General features: G+C 55.3%; 4 protein-coding genes across 5 annotated transcripts in view; 2 read left to right on the top strand and 2 right to left on the bottom strand.

The window, feature by feature from the left end:
• On the top strand, positions 1,088-5,926 carry TMEM221 (transmembrane protein 221). Its single transcript, XM_021378636.1, has 3 exons — positions 1,088-1,542; positions 4,047-4,132; positions 4,404-5,926. Exons 1-3 carry the CDS (start codon positions 1,241-1,243, stop codon positions 4,919-4,921), a joined length of 906 nt encoding a protein of 301 aa, XP_021234311.1. The 5' UTR covers positions 1,088-1,240; the 3' UTR covers positions 4,922-5,926.
• BORCS8 (BLOC-1 related complex subunit 8) lies at positions 6,070-13,888 on the bottom strand. The gene is made up of 5 exons (XM_021378640.1): positions 13,787-13,888; positions 12,470-12,582; positions 8,045-8,109; positions 7,607-7,714; positions 6,070-6,627 (listed from the first exon to the last, which is right to left on the bottom strand). The coding sequence occupies exons 1-5, from the start codon at positions 13,821-13,823 to the stop codon at positions 6,585-6,587; spliced, it is 366 nt and encodes a 121-aa protein (XP_021234315.1). The 5' UTR covers positions 13,824-13,888; the 3' UTR covers positions 6,070-6,584.
• RFXANK (regulatory factor X associated ankyrin containing protein) lies at positions 13,892-18,863 on the top strand. Its single transcript, XM_021378637.1, has 10 exons — positions 13,892-14,026; positions 14,379-14,578; positions 14,891-14,968; positions 15,664-15,744; positions 16,021-16,086; positions 16,259-16,359; positions 17,398-17,523; positions 18,005-18,071; positions 18,303-18,383; positions 18,730-18,863. The coding sequence occupies exons 2-10, from the start codon at positions 14,386-14,388 to the stop codon at positions 18,786-18,788; spliced, it is 852 nt and encodes a 283-aa protein (XP_021234312.1). The 5' UTR covers positions 13,892-14,026; positions 14,379-14,385; the 3' UTR covers positions 18,789-18,863.
• Positions 18,479-20,453, bottom strand: part of NR2C2AP (nuclear receptor 2C2 associated protein) — a 2,495-nt gene continuing 520 nt past the window's right edge. The window contains exons 3-5 of one of the 2 annotated variants that reach the window (XM_021378639.1): positions 20,295-20,400; positions 20,092-20,159; positions 18,479-19,903 (exon numbers count right to left, since the gene is read on the bottom strand). In XM_021378639.1, the coding sequence (XP_021234314.1) occupies positions 19,787-19,903; positions 20,092-20,159; positions 20,295-20,400 (291 nt within the window). In that variant the 3' untranslated portion in view covers positions 18,479-19,786. Of the gene's footprint in view, positions 19,904-20,053; positions 20,160-20,294; positions 20,401-20,453 lie in introns of both variants that reach the window. The other variant, XM_021378638.1, reaches the window with a different exon arrangement.

Genomic DNA, 20,453 nt, shown 5'->3' with positions numbered 1-20,453 from the left:
ATCCCCCACAGCCAGAAATGCAAGCGGGGCTGGAAATGAGCAGGGAGCCAAACCCTCGCTGCCTGCCAAGGCCAACAACGCCAGCGTTCAAAATAGCCCCATGTCCCGCACGGCTCCGGAGCAGAGGGTGCCAGCAGGAACCACCCACGCAGGACAGGCGGCTCTGACGGAAAGGTCGCCCATCCCGATCCCACAGCTGGGCTGGGCACGGGCCCAACTGCCGATGACACCAGGCTGGAAGGAACCGGTGTCATACCCCATCCCTGTCCCCACCTCGGCCCTGGCAGGGTGCCTGGATGTGCATGGAAAGGCACAGCCCCGATGCCTCCCTTATCCCATACAGGTGGGAAAACGGTGCTCTGGGGGCTGAGGGTTTGAGTGGGGAACCTCTGCCTCGGTTTCCCCGCTGTTCCCGAGTGTCTTCCCAAAATAAAAGGGGACTTGCAGAGTTAAATTTTCCAAATTAATGGGCATGCCGAACAGGGCTGTGGGGGTTGCTCAGTGCTACCCCCCGGAGGGAGTGCGCTGCAGCGGGCAATTCCCAGCCATTCCCAGGGGAAGAGGCGCTTCTGCTTCCCAGGATATTTATAAGGCACGGGAAAGCTGGGCCGGCCCCACGTTCCGGCGGCTGGCGGTCCTTTCTCAGCCACGCAGGGACGCGTTTCGGGTGCTCACTCCCAACTTGCACAGCAGCTGAGGCCAAACGCACCTCTCCGGGGGTGCAGGATCAGGTCCCGCCGATGTCCCCTTCCTCGACGCGGAGCAGCGGGAGCGGAGCGGCTCCCGGCCGGGAGGGCGTTCCAGGAGCTGCGTGGGAACGGGGCAAGCGAGGGCCGAGAGGGGTGTCGGTGGGGTACCGGTGGGGTTCCGGTGGGGTACTGCCAGCCCCCGCCTGCCCATCTCTCCCCGTGTCCATCCCCGGAGCCCCCGCCCCGTTGCTGCCCCCTTCCCTCCACCCTCCGACCCCGGAGGAGGACGCGGGCGGAGCCGCTGCGCGTTTCCCGGGGCGGGGGGCCCTGCCTTGGGGGGGAGGTCCGGGGGCAGGACGGGCTGGGGAGGGCAGGACCGCCCCGTCCGGGCAGCGCTGCGCGGAGAGAAGCGGCTCTCCCGGGGTTCAGCGTTCGGTCCCGGGGCGAACCGGGAGGTGCACGCGGCTCCCCCGGAGCGGAGCGGCTCTGCCCGGTATCCCCCTGTTCCCGCTGTCCCCCGGTGTCCTCCGATTCCCGGTGCCGGCCCCGCCATGCCCTCCTCCTACCCGCAGCGGACCCTGACGGTGCTCCTGCTCTTCGGCACGCTGTCTGCCGCCATGGCCCTGCTCGCCTCCAGCCTCATCTTCCAGCTGCCGGCGGGGCGGACCGCTCCGGGGAGCGGTGCCGGTGCCGTTCGAGGAGCGCTGCCGGAGCGCGCAGCCGCCGTTTTGCTGCCGGTGTCGGCCGTGCTGGCCGCGCTCTGCCTCGTCCTCAACGTGAGCTGCCTCCTGCTCTGCCTCCTCCACGGCTACTTCAGCACCGAGCTGTGCCGGGGGCAGCCCGGGCCCGAGCGGTGAGAGCTGGGGTTACCGTGGTGGGGTGGGGGGAGCACGTGGGATTAGGGGACTGGAGGGTGTCGGGGGCACTGGGGCGCTCTGGACCCCCAGGGGTGCAGAGGAAGCTCGGAGGGGATTGCAGGGGTTGGACCACTCTGGGTTTGGGTGAAAGATGAGCAGTGATACCCCAAATTCCTCCCTGCTGTGTCCGCCCAGGAAGTGGGGTTACCTCTGGCTGATCAACCTCGGGGCTGTAACTTTGCCCCCTTCACTGTAACTGCACGTAGGGACTGCCTCAATGAGCTTACAGCTGCTGCACCGATGCGCCCTATGGAGTTACCCAAGAGCATCCCTGGGTGAGCACTGCCCTTGTGCTGTGTCTGCACCCAGAGCCACCCAGGTTTGTCCCCTGGCACAGCGGTGACTGCCAGGTGACCGCAGAGCCAGGTTCGGTGCCCAGCAGACGTGTGCTGACAATCATTACCAGCGCATTTACACTTGCAGAACTGTTTCCGATGCAATTTGTTCCTCTCTGCTTCCTCCACCGTGACCTGGCTTTGGTCGGTGGCTCTGCTCCTGGGTGAACTGAAAATAAAAGCAACGTGCAAACGATGGCAGTTAAATGCAGCCCGGTGGAAGCTGGTCCCTCCACGTGGCTCACACGATGGCCCCCGTGGGGCCGTTTTGGGACCACTCTGAGCAAGTCACAACTCAGCCAGAGGAAACGATGCAGGTTCAATGGGTTTGTCCCAGATCTGACAAAACTTTGAGTGCCTCACACTGCGTGCAGCAGCTCCAGTAAGTCTCACTCGGCAGCTTCCAAGTGATGCTGGCGCTTGGTGTGCTCATTAGCGAAGGAAAAGCAAAAATATTTCCTCAAAACACAGAGTTCCCAGAGTAAACCTTGGTTACAGTGGAAAATCAGCCCATCGGCTGTGAATTTGTTTGAGATTTTCTATTCGTTTGGGCTGGAATATGCTCACTTTCCCAGCTGTGCCGTTCTTCTCCGAAAGCCTCGGGTGTGAGGCAGGAGGAGCGCTGAGCAGGCGGCCGATGGAGGTCACACACAGCGACAATGTGAGGGCAGTGCCCTGCTCTGGGGCTCCCGGGTTGGAGCAGCCCTCACCTCACCGAGCAGGGAAGCTGTTCCCAAGCAATCTGACTTCATATGATGCTCTCCCGTGCTCTCCTCCCGAGTCCCCGCGCAGTGAGAGGCTGCCTTTGGCTTTGCTGCTGGCAGTGCGAGGCTTTGGCAGGAGGTCAGGAGCCTTGGCTCCGCATCCCTCTGCCTGGGATGGGTCAGGCAGCGCCTCGTTTTCCCAGCTGTGAGCTGAGGGTTACACGTGTGTTTGGGAGGAACAGGGGCAGCCTGGGGCAGGAGGTGCTGGGATGCAGCCCCTATCCCCGCGATGCCGTTTGCTGCCATCTCTCCGTGGCCCCACCGGGTGCCGCTTTCATTAGGGGACCCGCTCACGTCCCAGGGACCTTTCCCACGTTGGGGCTGTCACACTGAATTACCGCTCCGCTTCTCAGCGCTGCTCTCAATAGTCCGAGCCAGCTCCAAACAAAGTCCTTCTCCTCCCTGCTAATCCCTCCCGACTCAGGTAATTAAGAAAACAAAGCGGCTGCTCTTCCTCGCCGGGCAGCAAGTTCAGGCTCTATTAACGGCTCCTGGCTGCAGCAGGCCCAGGAGGAGGGGATGGTGCTGGGGCACTCGGGGGGGAAATGGGGACAGGGCACAGCGTCCCTTGGCTGCTCCATGTGTCCCATGGGGTGGAGGGAGCCGGCTGCCGCAGAAAAGCAATGCGAGGGCTGGTCCTGCCTGTCGTGTCATGCTACTGCCTGCTGAGCTGCAGGTCCCGTGTCCTTCCAACAGGCCCTGGGACTTCTGGAGGTGCTGCAGAACCTGTGATGTCCTGTGCACCCCTGGAAAGGAGGGCCCTGCTGGAAAAGAGCTGTTCTTCTCACGTGGTTTAGGCGTGATTCAAATAGCAACCTCCCTCCAGACAAAGGGCTTGCAATCTGAGCTGTGCGAAGAAATCCACTCCCTCTTGCAGAGACAACCTGGACTTCCTCAATACAGTGCAGCAGCACTTTGCTTTTCACTTTTTCTTTAAGGGGGAGATGGACATCACGCCTCACTTTTGTTCCTTGCTTGCTCTTCAAGGTTTGCTGAAGAGGACAAATCACCTGCAGAGAGCCCCGAGCCACCCGAATCTCTGCTCTCTGCCCTGCCTGGTTTCCAAAGCACAGCCAGAACCAGACCGGGAAAGTCTGAAAATTTATCTCAAAATCCTGTTCCAGAGCTCTGCAGAATTGGGGTTTCCCACCCTGTGCTCTGGGTGTGCTGTGTGCTGTGTGCTGTGCAGCACAGGGGAAACCCCAATTCTGCAGAGCTCCTTGGCCTTGGGACTTGGCCCTGAACTTCTTCTCTGCAGAAGCAGCATTTCAGTTCCTCAGCAGGGGCCAGGAGACAACGCAGCCCCATCTCAGCAAAGTGTTTTTCTCCCCTGTTTTGCAGGGCAGACTGGTTCCTCCTGGACAGCCGGACAGTTCGCCACGCGGCCATTGGCTTGTTCTGCTGCGGGGTCTCAGTCTACCTGACAGGTAAATGCTCACTGCCCAAAAGCACAGCCTGGCTTTGGGGGAAGGCAGGGACCGTGCTCAGCCCAGGCCTCTGTCTGGTCGCTGATTGCTCGTGAGCTGCTGCATTTCCACTGAAGCATCAGGTTTGCTTTGCAAATAGCATCGCCCGTAGCGTGAACTTTCTCCTCTTGGTGCGCAGCCCCCACGGGGCAATTCTGGCCTGAACTTTGCGGGTCAGATGCGTTGCTTGAGTCCATCCTGTCCCTCACGGTGTGCTGCACTCCCCTTCCAGCTCTTGCCATCTACATGCTGCTGCTGTTTGAACTCGAGGCCGGCATCGCCAGCGCCTGCATCCTCTCCTCTGGCATCATCGTGCTGCTGGTGACGGTGACGCACGCCCTGGTCCGCGCCTCCCAGGTGTCACGCCGCAGCCGCTCCGAGATCTCTCACACCCTGTATGAGAACGACTCTGCCCAGCACAGCGAAACTCCCGGCAGCAACCTGAACAACAAGAGCATCGCTGCGCCCCGGCCCCGGCCTGAGATCCACCGGGAGTTCTCCTTCCCTCCGTTCCTGGAGCGCAAATCCCAGCTGGGCTCCCCGGCCAGCAGCAATCTCACCTCCTCGGGCAGCCCCGGGGCACGCTCTGAGAAGGAGAGCTACCACCTGCCCCGCACACACAGGACGCTGTCAGCAGAGTCAGCCTTGCTGCAGGCACAGGGCAAGCCCTGGAACGGTGTCACCCATGAGATGAGGAACGTGCTGGCACGCAAACCTGGAGCCTCGGGCAAGGACTCGACCTTGGTGTGACTGGCATGTCCATCTCATCGCAGGGGAACTGGAGGCACCACGGCCAAGATCTGCATCTCTGTTTAGAGCTTAACATAGGTCACCTCACAGCCTAAGTGTCAAGGATCCCTCATGACATCGGGGTGGCTGATTTTCCACCCTCTGCCCTCGTGCTTGGAGGATGCTGCACGGGCCTGTGCAGCCACAGCCACAGGTTTTCTCTGCTGAGAAGACCAAGCTCCCAGCCCCTCCTGTGGCACTGCTGGCACTTGTCTCCCTGCAAACAAGGACAGCACTGGCAGGGCAGAGGCTCGTGCAGCACTGTCCCAGCTCTGCAGGGCATTGAGCAGCAGCAAAGGAAGTGGCATATGTGTGAGCAGAGGGCCTTGTCCAGGAGCAGACCTACCCTCCTTCCCCAGCAATCCCAGCTGGTTTCTCTGGCTGGCCATGCCCCTCTCCCCTTCCACTGCCTTCTTCCTCCTCTATTCCCTTGGTCACCAGCACCTCCACCCTCTGAGCAGGACATGGCTTGCTGAGCAGGGAGCTGCCCATCCTGTGCTCCGTGGGAAAACCTTGCTAGGGATTACCTGGATGCCACCTTAAGAACAGTGGCAATTATCAAAGCCGAGACCTGAGGTGCAGGAAGGGGTTGTGCTGGCGGTCCTCTGCTGACTGCAGGACAGAATGCACAAGTGCAGCTGCTGCTTCTGTTAAACACGAGTGGGTTTAGCTCACAGTTACTGCAGCCACATGCTTGGATCATCTCCACATCCTCATCATCCAGCAATCTGTAAAGCATTTCAGGGAGCAAAGGAAGGGCACCGATCCAGATCCCCCCTCACCTTCCATGTTATTATCCTCAGAGACACCTGTTACCCTGAGCACAATACACAGTACTTTTTTGGAAACCAAGTCTCGCACTGCTTTGATCCCTGTATCCTTGGTAAATTCTTCATCAGAACAGAACTGTTGGTTCCAAGAGTGCATGACACAGAATGAAGAATTCCTTTTTTTTTTCCTCCAAAGAATGAGACAGTTTCTTTCCCGCTTGAAAGGCTCCAACTCCGCATGTCTTTATTTCCCTCCATGCCCTTTGAAATATGCAGAGCCAGGCTCCAAGACCCCCCAGCCCGAGCAAGCAAGAGGGGAAGGTCTGAGACAGAACGAACTTGTTTTTCCTTTTTATTACTGTTCTTGCTAAGACCAAACTCAGCGACTCTTTGGCACACACAAAAAAACCTCTCCTTGCAGAACACCCCCTGAACAAGGCTGAAGTGTGCCTACATTCAGTCTGGACACAGCCATCTACAAAATACTGAAAGCATGACCTAGTTTTTCTGAGATGTTTCTGCGGCCAAAGATTAGAGAGGAAAAACGTCTCGTAGCAGTCTGCCATCAAAAAGAACCGGAAAGGACAAATGCAGAACCACCCTGTTTCCCTTTTGCAAAACACTGCGGAAAGGGATACAACTGCTCCCCAGAGCACCCCCCAAAGGCAGTCCTGACCCCAGTGGCAGGGTTTTCCTGCTCAGGTGCAGCACCTTGTTACTGGGAACAGAGAGGTAGGCAGAGGCCTCTGTGCAGCTTCACAGACGGAGCAGAAAGTTTCTGATTCCTCCACGTGGTCGGAAAACATGAAGCTGGGCCGGAGGAGAAGGCAGAGGACAGCCAGTCTTGTCTGAAATCAGGAACTAGCTGGAGGATTCTTGGCTTGTGGGGCAGCAGTGCTGTAAAAAGAAACAGACAGTCACGTCCAGCAGGAGGACATCAGCGGCCAGGAGAATGTGAAGAACCAGGGGTTCCCTCAAATAAAACTCCAGTGCTTGCAGTAGGAGAGCTGCTTAGACAAGAACACCTTTCAGCGCTCCGTGCAGACTACGTAGCAGCACACACCAGCCCCGTGGGTGTTAAGACAACAGTCTTTACAGCCACACCACCGCAAAAAAAACAAACTAAAAATGCTCTGTAAGTGCTGGACAGCGTGACCTTGCTGCATGGGCAATTGGGAAAATACAGAACCTGTACCAGAAATGTCTAAAGCGGAGTCATTCTGCAGGGACAGAGGCACTTTGTTTGCTGTGGTGGTTTTATCAGGGATGGACATTTAAAACTGTTTGTGGTGAGCATGGGTGTCTGGGAGTTTTCTCACTCCTAACCAGTCAGACTCCAACACCGACACAGTTCTCAGGAGAGACAAATAAACTGGACTCAGCTGATCTGCTGGAAAATGTTTTAGTAGCTGTACTTCAACTGCAAAATACAAGAACCCATAATCGTTCTGCAGTAGCTACCAGCACCACTAATCTCTATGGGACTTTCCTCAGGGAAAGAGCCACACGCATGACAGAGAACAGCACCAGCAGCAGCCTCTGACCTACTCCATCTCAGTAGCATCATCACACTCCAAGTGCCTTTAACACAAAGATTTAGTGTATCACAGAACCAAATATCCCTTTTCTAATAAGGAAATAAATTATTTTCCACTTATCTCTTTCTGTAAACAAGATTATTTGCTTCTCATGGTAAACAAAGCCAGGTCATCACTGGAAGGCAAGCAGCACGCTGTTTTAAATAATAGTCTGGCATCACATTACTGAAATAACTGCTGGGCGTATTTGTTCTGGGCTGCATTTACATCACCAGAGCCTCTGTCAGCTAGAAGGGTCACTGATAAATAAGCAGGGCAGTGTCACAGTGCCTCACTACCTGCGGCCCTGAGCGGCGTTCAGCTGCTCCTTCATGGCAATGGCGTGCTTGAGCAGACTGTCGATGCTCTTGAAGTACACACTGCTGTCAGTCATGCTCTTTATGGCACTGAAAGAGAGAGGAGGACTGGTGAGCACATCCACAGGACTAACAGTGCTTTGCATCTTCACACACTTGCTGGTTAGCGAGTGGATTCACTGCAGGAGATGGGCAGGACTGCGCTGCAGGCTCAAGTGGGGAAGAGCTGGTGTGCTCAGCAAAGTGCAGGCCTCGAGGTTCTGAGAGCTCTGCCCTGCACCCTCACACCCCCACCTGCCTGCTTTCTCCCTGGCTCACACCAGGAAGGCATCAGTGAAGCACAGGCAACCTCTGCTTTGTTTCTACTACAAAGCCTGTGCTGGTGAACACAGCCCTCCTGCCTGGGTGAGTCTGCAGTACCTGCAGGCGTACTCCACCGTGTAGATGGCTCCTTGGCTCTGCTCCTCCCAGCTCTGCATGTCAGACTGAAAGAAACAAGAGGGCAGCGTTAGGTGTGCACTCGGTGATGCAGCTTACAGCGATGCACTCTGCCAGCCCTGCCCAAAGGAGGGCTCTGGCTGCTTTTCACTAGGAGCTGCGTTTGGATTCTGCCTGTGACAGCCTGTGACGCTTGGCTCTGGGCACCAAGCACTAGCATTGGAAAGAAACATTTATAGCGTGCATTTCTGGAAGGGCTACTGCTTGGAGCTAACACTTGGGATGCTCTGGCAAAATTCCCCTTGTTTTCAGATGTACCCGTGAGCCAGCTGGGAGCTGCAGTGAGGCAGGCTGCAAGCAGCCAGCAACTGCCACAGAGTGCCAGTGTGCCCAGATCCCCCCGGTGTGCCTGGCCCAACACAGCTCCTGCTGAATCCAGTCCTCAGCCCCCCGTGCAAAACCAGGTAAAACAGCTCACTTCACAGGACTGAAAGTTCTCATTTCATTCTGCTTGCTATTTGAAACCATTATCACAGCCACAAGCCTCCTCCAGCCTGCTCTGAAACTCTGCCTGATCCCAAGGAGCGGTCAGCGCTGTGCCCTTCCTTTCATGAGCTCAGAAGGAGCCCTGTAAACTTCACACAAGCTCAAGTACATGCAGGCAGTTCTGGCACGGGATGTAATTGTGTGCTGCAGCTCTCCAAGGAAAGGGAAAACCAAACGCTTACACAAATCACAATGAAAGCATAGCTGAATTCAGAGGCCTTGCTCAATAGATAACTATTTCAAAAGTGCTTAAGTAGTTTGGGCACTTTTTAAAATATGTTCTCATGGGAGCTAATTCTCCAGTCTATTCTGTTGGGTCTAGTTACAAGCCAAAGAAAATGCAAGGGCCTCTTTTTGTGACGGAAGGAGGTCGGCTAGGAGCTTGGAGTGCATCCAAGATCACTTCTGCTGTTCAAAGCCTGTCCTACATCGGGACGCTTGACCACATAGCTTTAAACTACAAAAGAAACAAGCCTCTACATGCAACACTCCAGGCAGTTCTCTGCAGGAGAGGGTCCTCCGACCCGACTCACAACCCCACACGCTGTCCTGCAGAGACCGCACTCGTCCCAGAGTCCAATCACGTTTTACACGACCACAATCTGTTGCTGAGAACAGCCTTTGTGAGCAGAGGCAGCTGAAAGACACAGCTACGTCCCGCAGCTCTGCAGCCTGTTCTCTCCAAGAGGTGCCAGATGATCTTTAGCAACCATTTAGAGCCCAGCATCGCACTGCCTCAGTCACCAGTGCAGCACGGCACTCTCACTGCTCTGGTGAAAGATGGCTCTGTTCCACGAAGGGCAGGAGACCCCACCTGGCAAACCAGCAGCACCATTTCCTCCAGCAGCAGCACAGCCTCTGGACAATTTGAAGTACTGACTGTCAGCTTGCAAAGCCCAGTGCAGGATGAAGGCACAGCAGTAAAACTGGGAAGCCAGAGATGGTGACTGCAAAGCTCCTTTGAAAAGGTGGAAACTATACAGCCTGCTACAACAGCCACTTGCCTGTGGCCCTGAGCACTGGCAGATTTTAATAATTTCCCAGTATCAGAGCCAGTGATGTCCACTCTCAGGATTCCCACTACTTCCTGGGAATGCTGTGCCATTAATTAGGAACAAAAGTATTTCCCTAAAGCTCTTCTTCAACTTTTCTTAATGTCCTTTCTTCAGATTCCCAGGAGGTGCCTTTGGATGCAGTTTAAGAACTAAAGCCAGCTATTAATACACTAAGGATATACTACTGTTGCTTAGCAGTAAATTAATGAGGAGATGTAAGTTCTCAAAAGATCAGGGGAAATCCAGAAAGGCAGCTTTGTGCAGAGCAGGGCTTAGCAGCACAGCTCCAACATGTGGAGGCAGCGAGGGCCCTGCATCGCGCTCCATCTTATCAGCAAGGGGCTAAATCTGCCTGGAGAGTTTGAGATGGTGAGGAAGGCATTAAGATTATTTTTAATCAAATCAAGGAAAGTTGCTTGTTGCAAATGCAAGGAGAAGGTCACCTCTGTGCCTACTTCCCCCCCCGTCTCCCATCTCTCTCTCTCCTAATTTTTCCTAGGTTTCATCTCCCCAGGAATTCTAAAGGCTGCATTTCAGGAGAAATCTGCCAGCCATGGACAGAGCTGCTGCAAGGCTAAAGGGAAAGCTGGAAACCACCAATAAATCCTGTTTCCTTTACACATTACTTGCACCTTGGGACTAAATTGCAAGAGAACGGATCCCGGCAGAACACTCCTTTTTCTTCTTTTCCATTCTGAGGAATTAAACCCACCATAGTTCAATGTCTTTGCTCTGATTTAGATAAAACCTGACAGTGCTTTCATGGTGTACAGCCCTGCTGACACTCTCCTGTTCCAGTGTCTTGTAACAGAGCCGATGGGCTTCAGCAGAGCAACCCAAAATATCCATCCCCACCTAATAAACGCTCCACAGTGCTGATGGCTCTGTCAGGGCACTGAGCACATCCCTCTCTCCTGGGGGCTCGGCTGCCTGGTTTGCTGCAGACAGCAATGAAAATGAGAGTGGGATCAAGGACAAGAGAAAGAACCTGACCACAATTCCAGCGTCAGCAGCCTAGCAGCACGGTCAGGATGCTAGATACCTGCAGGGACAGGAGCACGCTCCCAAACATGGCACTGCAGCCTTGGAAGAATGAACGTGGGGGCTGACGAGGCTGGAGGAGACACCAGCAGCAGCTACATCCACTGTTGTTCTGTCTGCAAGAACTAATTTGCTTTCCTTTTTCCCCCAGCCCTTGCCACACCAATGCATCGTTAAACACAAAGGAATCAAGAAATTGGTTAAAAGCTGGAAGTGCCCATGCGGTGGGCAAAAAGAAATGGACATAAACTGCAGCATCTTTGAGTGAGTGTTAGGAGGACATTCCTGAAGTTTGAGGGGGAAAGGGCGATCGGGGTGGTGCTGGGGCAGACCTAAGGCAGAGGACAACGAGCACTCTGTTCAACCTTGCCCTGACACGTATCACTACTGCAGGGAGCACACAGAGCTCCTCCTCCTGTAAGAAGGACACTGCTGTCCCAGCTGGGGCCTGCACCCAGGGCGGGAGAGATGCTGCGAGGCCGAACATGAAGGCATCAAAGGCATCTGATGGTTGTGATGGCTGCAGTCACATGGGGACACACGGTGTCCTCGTATTTGCTGCTGGCATCCACAGGACTGCAAAATCTTTCTTACGAGAAGAAAGAAAACAGAAGCAATTTTGGGCTGAAAAAAAAAAATTCTCTGAGATAGCTGTAACCAGCTGAAACAGAGATGAGAATGCCTAGCAGGGAAAATGAGAGCAGCAAAGGTTTTCAGAGATCTTGTTCAGCACAGACCCCACTGTCTAACAACGAGCGCAGTGTCCGGAGCATTCACTCGGCTCCTGCTTCCATTTGTGCTTCTGTGCTGCCCTTCGCCCTCCTCCCTGTTACAAGCCACTTGGTGATGGAAACTGATCTCTTCCCTCTGCATGACTTGTCATACAATTTGTTCAATTTCCTTTTGTTCCAGACACATTCCCTGAAACCGGGGCTATCTTGATTAAATGAAAGCAAGTGACAGCTCAGGAATAATATTATAAACCTGCATCCCAGTGATGCAATCGCATCAGCATGTGCTATACATACACATACATCTCTATATACCTACCATTGCATACAGACACGTATATAAAATGTTAATAAATAATTGAATAATAAAGTGTCACAATCCAGGTTAATTTGGAAACTAGGGCTGTAAAGCAAAGGTGAAAAATGAGGCCTGACAGTGCATTAGCATAGACATGAAGCAGTAATCTATTCATGAGACATCACTCCTAATGAATCATGACTGGCAGAAGAGGGAGAAGGACAACAAGGCTGGCATTAAAGTGTCTCTGCTCCATGCTCTGGAGGAAAGTAGGAACACAGCTGTGAGATGCGATTCATTATCCTGCCTTTCCTTGTGTGGGCTCTTCTCACTTGTTTCTTCCCACTCCCCCTTCCCTCCTCTCACCCTCCTCCTTATTTTATGTAGGAAATAAAAATCTTGCAGTGGAGTCAGGGGTAATAAGATTTAACGTCTGCCTCCTCCCCCCCCCTCCCTGTACAAGAGTCGTTTTTCTTTGTCTCCACACACACGTCCAGCACTGGGAGCTCAGGGATGTGGTTGGCCATGCAAGTTTTATCCCACATCTGCAGGTGAATGTGCAAATCCCCCTCATCCCCTCCAGCCTAGGCTGACTGGGGTCCCTTAGCACCTCGCAGACAGTGTCTGTGCCCTGATGGCTGATTTCCTTCCCAAGGTGGTGAGACAAGAACAACGTGGCAGCTCAGGAAAACAGCTCTCGTCTGACTGTGTCTCAGGGTTGGTGAGCTCAACTCACCTTGTGCTGAGCGAGCTCCGGAAGCGATCGCCGGACGTGCTCCTGGAGACGGTACAGGGCCACGGAGGGCTCGTTGGCCAGCACGTACATGCTCTCTGTGAATTTGTCTGTAACTGCAGAAAGGGAAACAACAAAGTCACAGGAGGTGGAGAGCAGCGGGAGAAACGGGCGCTCGAAGGGCTCCCTTGGATGCCATCTCCCAAGGTGTCTCTGAAAGATGTGGGGTTCAGAGAGCCCCACTGCACCTCCCACAGCACAGCAGCCTTCTGACAACAGGCCCCAAATTTCAAAAGCAACAGCGTGCCAGAGAAGAGATCAGAGCAAAACCCCAAATATTCCAGCTATTAACCACGTTAAAATCCGTTAACCAGGACATGATGGCAAAACCCCATTACACAGGTGGTTCACTTTCTGCTCTCCATGTCACGGCACCTGCAGCGAGCTCAGCACCAGGTGGAGACATCACCCTGCAATGCTGCTGGTTCAGCAGCCGCACACCAGCTGGGATTGGCCTGGATTTGGGAACTGCTCATGCCTCTTCCGAGCAGCCTGAGCTGGCCTAGAGATGGGTGAGAGGAGCAGAGGGCCAATGAACCTTCTGCTTTGGCATTCTTCTGCCTCTCCCCCCATACACCAGCCCCAGGTGATGTCCTAAAAGCATCCAGTGAAGGGACGCAGCTTTTCCCTCTGCTTCTCACAGGATCCCCCTTCCCAATGGCTGCTTCGGCAGGCTGGTAGCAGTGCAGGAGCTCTGGGCCCTCCTTCCCCCTGGGTTGATACTTACAGCTCCCAAGAATTAATAACGATAAGAGGCAGAGCTCAGAGATCGCTTCCCGTTTCATGGGGGGTGTGGGGGTTGACTGCAACAAAGTGGGGAGCGTTTTCAGGACGCCGACGGGGAACACCTCTCAGTGACACCAGTTCAAGGCTGCATTCAGGAAAGCGATTCCCCCCTCTTTGTTTCAGAGCTTTGCTTTCAAGCACAACCGCTCCCAAACCCCGGCTCTTACAGCGGCAAACACCGCAGCTCCCGAACGCGTATGTGAACAAACGCAGAACTGCGCGATGCGAGACGAGACGGCCGATACCCGCCGCGACATGTCGCGACACGCCTCCCCCAGCCCCGTCGCGGCCTGCCCTTCGGCAAATCGCCCCGCCCTCCTCTCTCACGACCCGCAGGACTCTATCGTGACATTTGCTGCCACCGCAGGGCCCTGTCGTGGCCAGTCCTGTCGCGACAGAGCAACAGAACGCCGCCGGAGCCCCTCGCAGCCAACCCAACCCCACCACCCGCGCGTCCCCTGGGCCCGCTCCGACCTTTCTTCACCTTCAGCTGCATCTCGGGCTCCTCCATCCCTCCCCGCCGCCGCTGCCACTTCCGCTTCCGGTGGTGCCCCGCGCCAGTTCCGCCCCGGCGGGAAACACCGCCCCCGGTACACGCGTTCCGCCCCGTTCCCCCGCCCCGATAACAGGGGTTCCCCCCACACCCCGCTATCGGGGGCTGGGCCCTCCACTGCGGCCGGGCCTCGGGGCTGCCTCGGAGTGCGGTCCGATCAGGTAAAGCCCCGCGATCGCTTCCCCCGCTGTTCCCCGCTCTGCACGTGTAGGCCCTGGGAGCGTACAGGCCGCGCCCCCCCCCCCCTTCCCCTCCGGTGTCAGGGGCTGGGGACAATACCGGGCGCCTCCAAGTGCTGGGACCGGGACCCCCCCATCGGACATTTGTCCCCCGCTCCAGCTCCACAGGACTGCAGGGTCGGAGCCTCCCGGCTGGGCGAGACCCTGCGGGGGCGGGGGGGGTGTCCCCTCCCAGCCCCATCTCTGGGGACGTGCAGTCCCGTTTCTGCTGGGCCTGGCAGCTTCCCCCTTCGCTGTTCCTTTTTTCTGTTCTCAATGTGCTGCTGTGTGGCAGTTACCCCATGGAAGGTGAAGAAGAGGCCCCCGTGAACGATGGAGACAACCGGGAGCTCCTGAAAGAAGAGGATGAGAATGGAGCTGAGGGAGCAGCGGCCTCGGAGGAGCCAGCTGGGACCAGGGACACTGGGGATGGCGGTGCCTCCCCGGGGCTCCTGCAGCCAGACAGGGGCGTGCAGTGCTCCGGCTATGTGGAAGGTGACTGCTGGGGTGAGGGGTGTCAGAACTGAGACAGGGCACTCGCAGACCTGGGTACTGCTGGCTCTGGCTGGAGCCTGGAATCCTCATAAAAAACAGGGCTCTTTGTGGCACAGTGCCAGCGTGAGGGGAGTTTGGCTTCAAAACTTGAACCAACCCTCCAGGGAATTTCATACAGGAAAGGTGCCTGGCAAGAGCAGCCATCCTGCAACCCCCTCATCAGGGTAGGGCTGCCTGTGTGCCATAGCTGGAGCCCAGCCTGCTCTCCAGCAAGCGGCACCAAGGGCCCTAATGGCCACCCTCCTTCTGCAGGTGGAACAAACGCTCTCCTGAAGCCCTCAGCTGCCTCAACGGACAGGCAGAGGACTTCTGAACTCTCGACACTTGACAGTGAGTATCACGGAGCCTGGTGCTTGCAGATCCTTGGGTGCAGCCCCAGTAGGAGACAGGAGTGGGAGAGGTCATCCCCTAGCGAAAGGATCTCTCATTCTACAAAGACAGCTGCAAAAAAGTCTTTTACTGCTGTTGGTCCCTTTCATAACGTAGCAAGTCCAAATCCAGGCCTTGCTGATGACTCGTAGCAGCAGTGAGAGGTCGCTGTAGCTTCATGCAGTGGAACTGAAGATTGCAAACTCTTTCCATATACTTTCCTAATTATACTACAAATTGCTTGTTGGAAATACATCAAGCTTTCCAAGTGGAGCTCTTCCTCTGTAGGAGATATGACGATGAACTTGAGTGCGTCCCCAGGCTGTCCTCTGCAATATATCGTGTGCAATTATGCCATTAATGTAAGATCCCTGTCTCCTGCGGTGCCCCAGATGGACCGCGCCCCTCCTTGGGCAGCTGTTCAGGCTGTTTTATCTTCTCTGCTCAGCTGTTGTTCCTGCACACTGGTCAAATCTTGGTCTCCAGGCTTTTCACTTGCAAGGCAATAATTCTTTTTTTGCAGGAGCAGGAGGGAATAGCTTCAGATAAGTCACATAAGGTTTACATGAGCTTTTATGAGGCTTTTGGCCTCAAGTTAGTCTTATTCCTCCCTGTGCACAGAGATGTGCCCTGACTCTCTCCTCTCTCTGGAACAGGCTTCCCCCTGAAGCACTCGAACACACTGACAAACAGGCAGCGAGGCAATGAGATCTCAGCCCTCCCAGCCACACTGGACAGTAAGTAGAGCTGGGCAGATTGAGCTGTGCACCTCAGACTGCACATGCATGTGGGGTGTGGAGGGAGCAGTGGAACTGGAACCTCCCTCCATCTGCTGCTGCCATACTGTATGAAGCATCCACTGCTGACCAGCAGGAGGGTGTTAATTACCCACTGGGGTTTGGGAAGCTCAGGTGGGGGCTGTTCAGTTGGCACTTGCAGGGACTACCCTGCAGATGGTGGGTGCTGAGCTGGAAACACTTTGTTCTGACAGTTGAATTCTCTCTGTCCCCCAGCACTGTCCATCCACCAGCTAGCTGCCCAAGGTGAGCTCAGCCAGCTGAAGAAGCATCTTCAGAAAGGTATGCATCTTCCTTTGGGTTCCCGCCTCAGATCACACAGAGTCCTGCCAGTTCATAGAGCACCTTTTGACAAATCCTTGGCTTAGTTTTACACTCTTTGCTGGGTTTACTTAGGGGACAGGGACCAGAGGAGGTTTTGAGCATCCTATTTGTCTCATCTGTTTTTGTGCAGGTGAGAACTTGGTAAATAAACCTGATGAGAGAGGCTTCACACCACTGATCTGGGCTGCAGCCTTTGGAGAGATCGAAACAGTCCGTCACCTGCTGGAATGGGTAAGGCCACACTTACATAGCACCTCATTAACAAGAGACTTCTCAGTTCCAACCCCTGTGGCTGCCAAAATGTCCTGCACTACCCTGATGCTGCCTCAGCCAGCCCTTCCCAAGGCATCAAACAGGACACATTTTCAGGGCTAATGGGCCGGACACTGCTGGATGCTTCTCATTGGGCTAAATCAGGAGCACAGAGAGCCTTATCTCACAGCTAGCAATAACTGTTTGTAATTAAATATCTGCTTATTGGTAATTTGAGATCAGACTTGTCACTTGGGCCCTGTAATCTGACAGTAAATGCACTCACGGAGGTATCATTGCAGTTAATGAACTCATTGCTGCATTGTCCTCAAGAGCCAGGCTTGCAGCCCGGGGCTGTGTGGAGGTGAGCAGGAACCAGATCTTCCTGTGCCTTGAATCAGGCTGCTCCCCAAAGCTCAGTCCCACATCCACGTGTCTGCAAGTGCTTGTGCCACGTAAGCACTGGCCAGATGTTGGTTCCGTTAGCAGCAAAACTGCAGATCATTACCAGAGAGACAAACAGAACACAAAATTAATGAGGTGACACGTTGCTAAAGGATATACTGAAATCCATGGCTAGCAGAGCACGGAGCACAGGGGAGGTTTCTAGGTAAATCAGCAACAAAAGAGAGGGTGTGTATTGTCCTGGCACCTCTAGACTGGGCCAGTATTAGTGATGCGAAAAGAGGATGAGTAACAGGAACCATCACAGAATCATAGAATGGCCTGGGTTGAAAAGGACTTCAAAGATCATCGAGTTTCATCAGGCTTAGTTTAATGACATTGGAGAAGGGCTTTTAATTCCTCAGCTGAGACGCTTATTGATTAAAACACGCCTGGTAAGGACTTTGCTAAGGAGAGGTCACTGGAACCGTGGGAGCAGTCTCTTCTCCATGAAGCCACTGGGATGTGGCTCCACGACCAGCCACGCTGGGGTACCCAGCAAGGCTCTGCCAAGTGCCCTAATTCTAAGCAGGAGCCTTCACCCACTGGGACTGACATCTCTGCTGCCCCCAGGGCGCTGACCCCCACGCGCTGGCGAAGGAGCGGGAGAGCGCCCTGTCCCTGGCCAGCATGGGTGGCTACACCGACATCGTCATCATGCTGCTGGAGAGGAACGTGGACATCAACATCTACGACTGGGTGAGTGCTGCCGAGTGCAGGCTGCTGTGGGAACCATGCCAGTGCTAACCAAGACCCAGGTGGGGCTTGGTGAAGCTCATTTTACAAAAGGAACAGCAAGTTCACATTGCTCTATGCTGTTAGCAGCCACGTGCGTCTCCTCGCTGCTCCCCAGGCTCGCAGCGCTCATTTATTTGCTCGTGCAGTTGTTTTGAGAAATTAATCTGGATAATAATTTTAAATGGTTTCCTCAGTTGCTCACACTGGTGATGTTATGAGCCGCTGGGAAACTGCACGCACAATCATTTCAAAGACAGCCTTGATTTCTATCGTATACAGAGAATAAAACCTGAGCGGAGCCACTCCGCAACAAAACACCCAGCCTGGAGCTGGGAGAGGGCAAAAAGGAGCAGGGCCTGACCGCTCCAGGAGGAGCAGGAGCTGTGTGAGCGCAGCCCCATGCGAGGCCAGCAATGACACAGCCCCTTCCCTTTCCCTGCAGAATGGTGGTACTCCTCTGCTCTACGCCGTGCGTGGCAATCACGTCAAGTGTGTCGAGGCCCTACTAGGTAACGGGGAAGATCTACACTTAGTCCTTGGCCTTGAAATCACTGCTCGTTGGTAACCACCTTGGGGACAGAGTGTGACATGCCTGGGGGGGAGAGACTGAGCAGCCTGGGGGTGTCACAGGGCATTGCCCAGCCAGGATGGGCACTTTCTGGGGGTCTCCTCACCCTGTGCCAGCTCTGGAGGGGATACTGTGAGAGTGCTGTGCCCTGATTTCCACTGCCTGCTTGCAGCTCGTGGTGCTGACTTGACGACAGAAGCAGATTCTGGCTACACCCCGATGGATCTGGCTGTGGCTCTGGGACACAAGAAAGGCAAGTGTCCCCTCCATGCCTGGCACAGAGCCCCATCTTCCCTCCCTGAAAAGTCTCCAGGCAATTCCCAGATCCCAGCCCTGCCCTGCCTGGGGTTTTTTTTTTTTTGACCTTCCACCACAGCTCTCTGCCGTACAGAGAAACTGAGCCAGAAAAATCAAAATGGGTCCTATTCTCTTGTTCCCCCTCCAAACCAGAGCTGTGCTGGCAGCAGGGGAGATTGGTGTTTTCCAGCTTCCCACTAGAAAACAGAAACTAGACAGAGACCAGGTCCTGCCCGCAGAGACACTGGCATCTAACAGCCCTGGCTTCTCTGGGTTTCATTTCTCTTTCTTCCCTTCATTAGTCCAACAGGTTATTGAAAATCACATCCTCAAGCTGTTTCAGAACAAGGGGCTGGAGTGACACAGTGGCTCACGCTGCACTGCTGCAGCACCGGCACTTCTCTGGGCCGACCCAGGGCTCTCCTCAGGGACCAACGTGGTCTGACCCAGCGGTCCCAAAACAGGCAGCAGCACGATGCTTCTAGCAAGGAGCATGTGGAGGAAGTTGTGAACTGCAGCAGATTTCTGCCACTCCTGGAAGGTGGCACGGCCTCAATGCCTTGCACCTAGGGACACTCATTCCTCAGGACAGCTGCATTTCTGCTCTGTCCAGGCTCAGCTGCTTTGTGCGTGCATTCAGGTATTGCATTTTTGGAAATAAACTCTACAGCAGCCATTTGGAGCCCTGTTTGCTGCCCCAGTTGCATCCCCCTGGCCTGTCACAGCAGCCAGCCCTCCGATCCCAGCACCAGCTGCCAAGGGGAACTGGGCCAATCAACCTCTTCAAAGCTAGCACCCTCCTGTTGCCCCCAATTTCTCTCCAGAGCTGTCTCTTTGAAGAGCATGGCTCGCTCTTACACCCATAAGCTTGCCAAGACCTCCCTACATGCAGCACTATAACCAGCCAGGTTCAGGGGTGGCTAACAAAGGCAAGAGACAGCCAGCATCAAAGCACAGGGAGGGGGCAGCTTCTCCTCCTCGCCCATGCCCAAGCCACACACCATCATTCTGACAGCACTGAGTCCAGGGCACACACCGAGGGGCTCAGTCCTGGGCTGTCACTTGCCCAAAGAGCAGCTGGGAAGGAGCTGGGGGACACCATCATTTATTCAGCCATCTGCATAGGCTGCATCCCACCAAAAAAGACAGCAAAGGTGGCTCACAATTCCAGCACGTAGCACTCTGCACGAGCGTCCCTCCTGCTCTGCCATCCCATGGGGTGGGGGTCCCCGCTCCATCAGCGCTTTGGGATGCAGCTGGGGGCAGCACATCACTGCTGGTGGGGGTTTGCTGTCCCATTCCCCCACATGAGCAGCTCCCCTGCAGGGGAATGCATGCGATGGGTGAGCAACTGCTGCCCTACAGCCTCTCCCCCAGCACCTGGAGGTGGTACACCACGATGCGTCCAAAGAAGTCGGTGCTGTTCTCAAAGGTGATCTTCAACTTATCCAGCGCTGTCTCCTCCACCTGGAATCTGTGTGGGGCCCGTGAAGGAAAAACAAACCAGGCAGGGGAACACCTCCACACATGGGAGATCTGCAGGGGTGGGGGTGTCCAGATCTGCTGCAGCTCTGCTGAGTTGCCAGGAGCAAAGTGCCACCAGGCACCTGCACAACTGTCACCTACAAGGCAGCTCCGCCAGCCTGCAGCGTGGCAAAGGATATCTGCATGGCATTGTTGTCCTCGGGGTACAGGTCAGATATTTTCGCCAGTTCTTCACCCGTTCTGCAGCCTGTGAAGGGTAAGGGCGGAGGCAGCCATGCGGAGGTGCTGGGGGGCTCTGGGGGCTGCAGCAGGCTCAGCCCCCAAAAACCCTCAGGTGTGCACAAAGGGAGGCAAGGCACCCGCGCCCCCCGCAGCCCCTCACCTTCCAGCGTGCACAGCCGGCTGGAGAACCCCCCCTGGAACTGGATGTGGAGCTGTGAGACTCTGACGGTGCGGGGGAAATCCAGGGTGACCCACTGGCACGCGCCCTGGAGGTAGGGATGGCACCGGGGCTGCGTTACGGGGGGGGAACAGAGGGCCG

Source organism: Numida meleagris, chromosome 27 (assembly GCF_002078875.1).
Source record: "Numida meleagris isolate 19003 breed g44 Domestic line chromosome 27, NumMel1.0, whole genome shotgun sequence".
NCBI classification, from domain to species: Eukaryota; Metazoa; Chordata; class Aves; order Galliformes; family Numididae; genus Numida; species Numida meleagris.
This window is presented reverse-complemented; position numbering and strand designations above follow the sequence as displayed.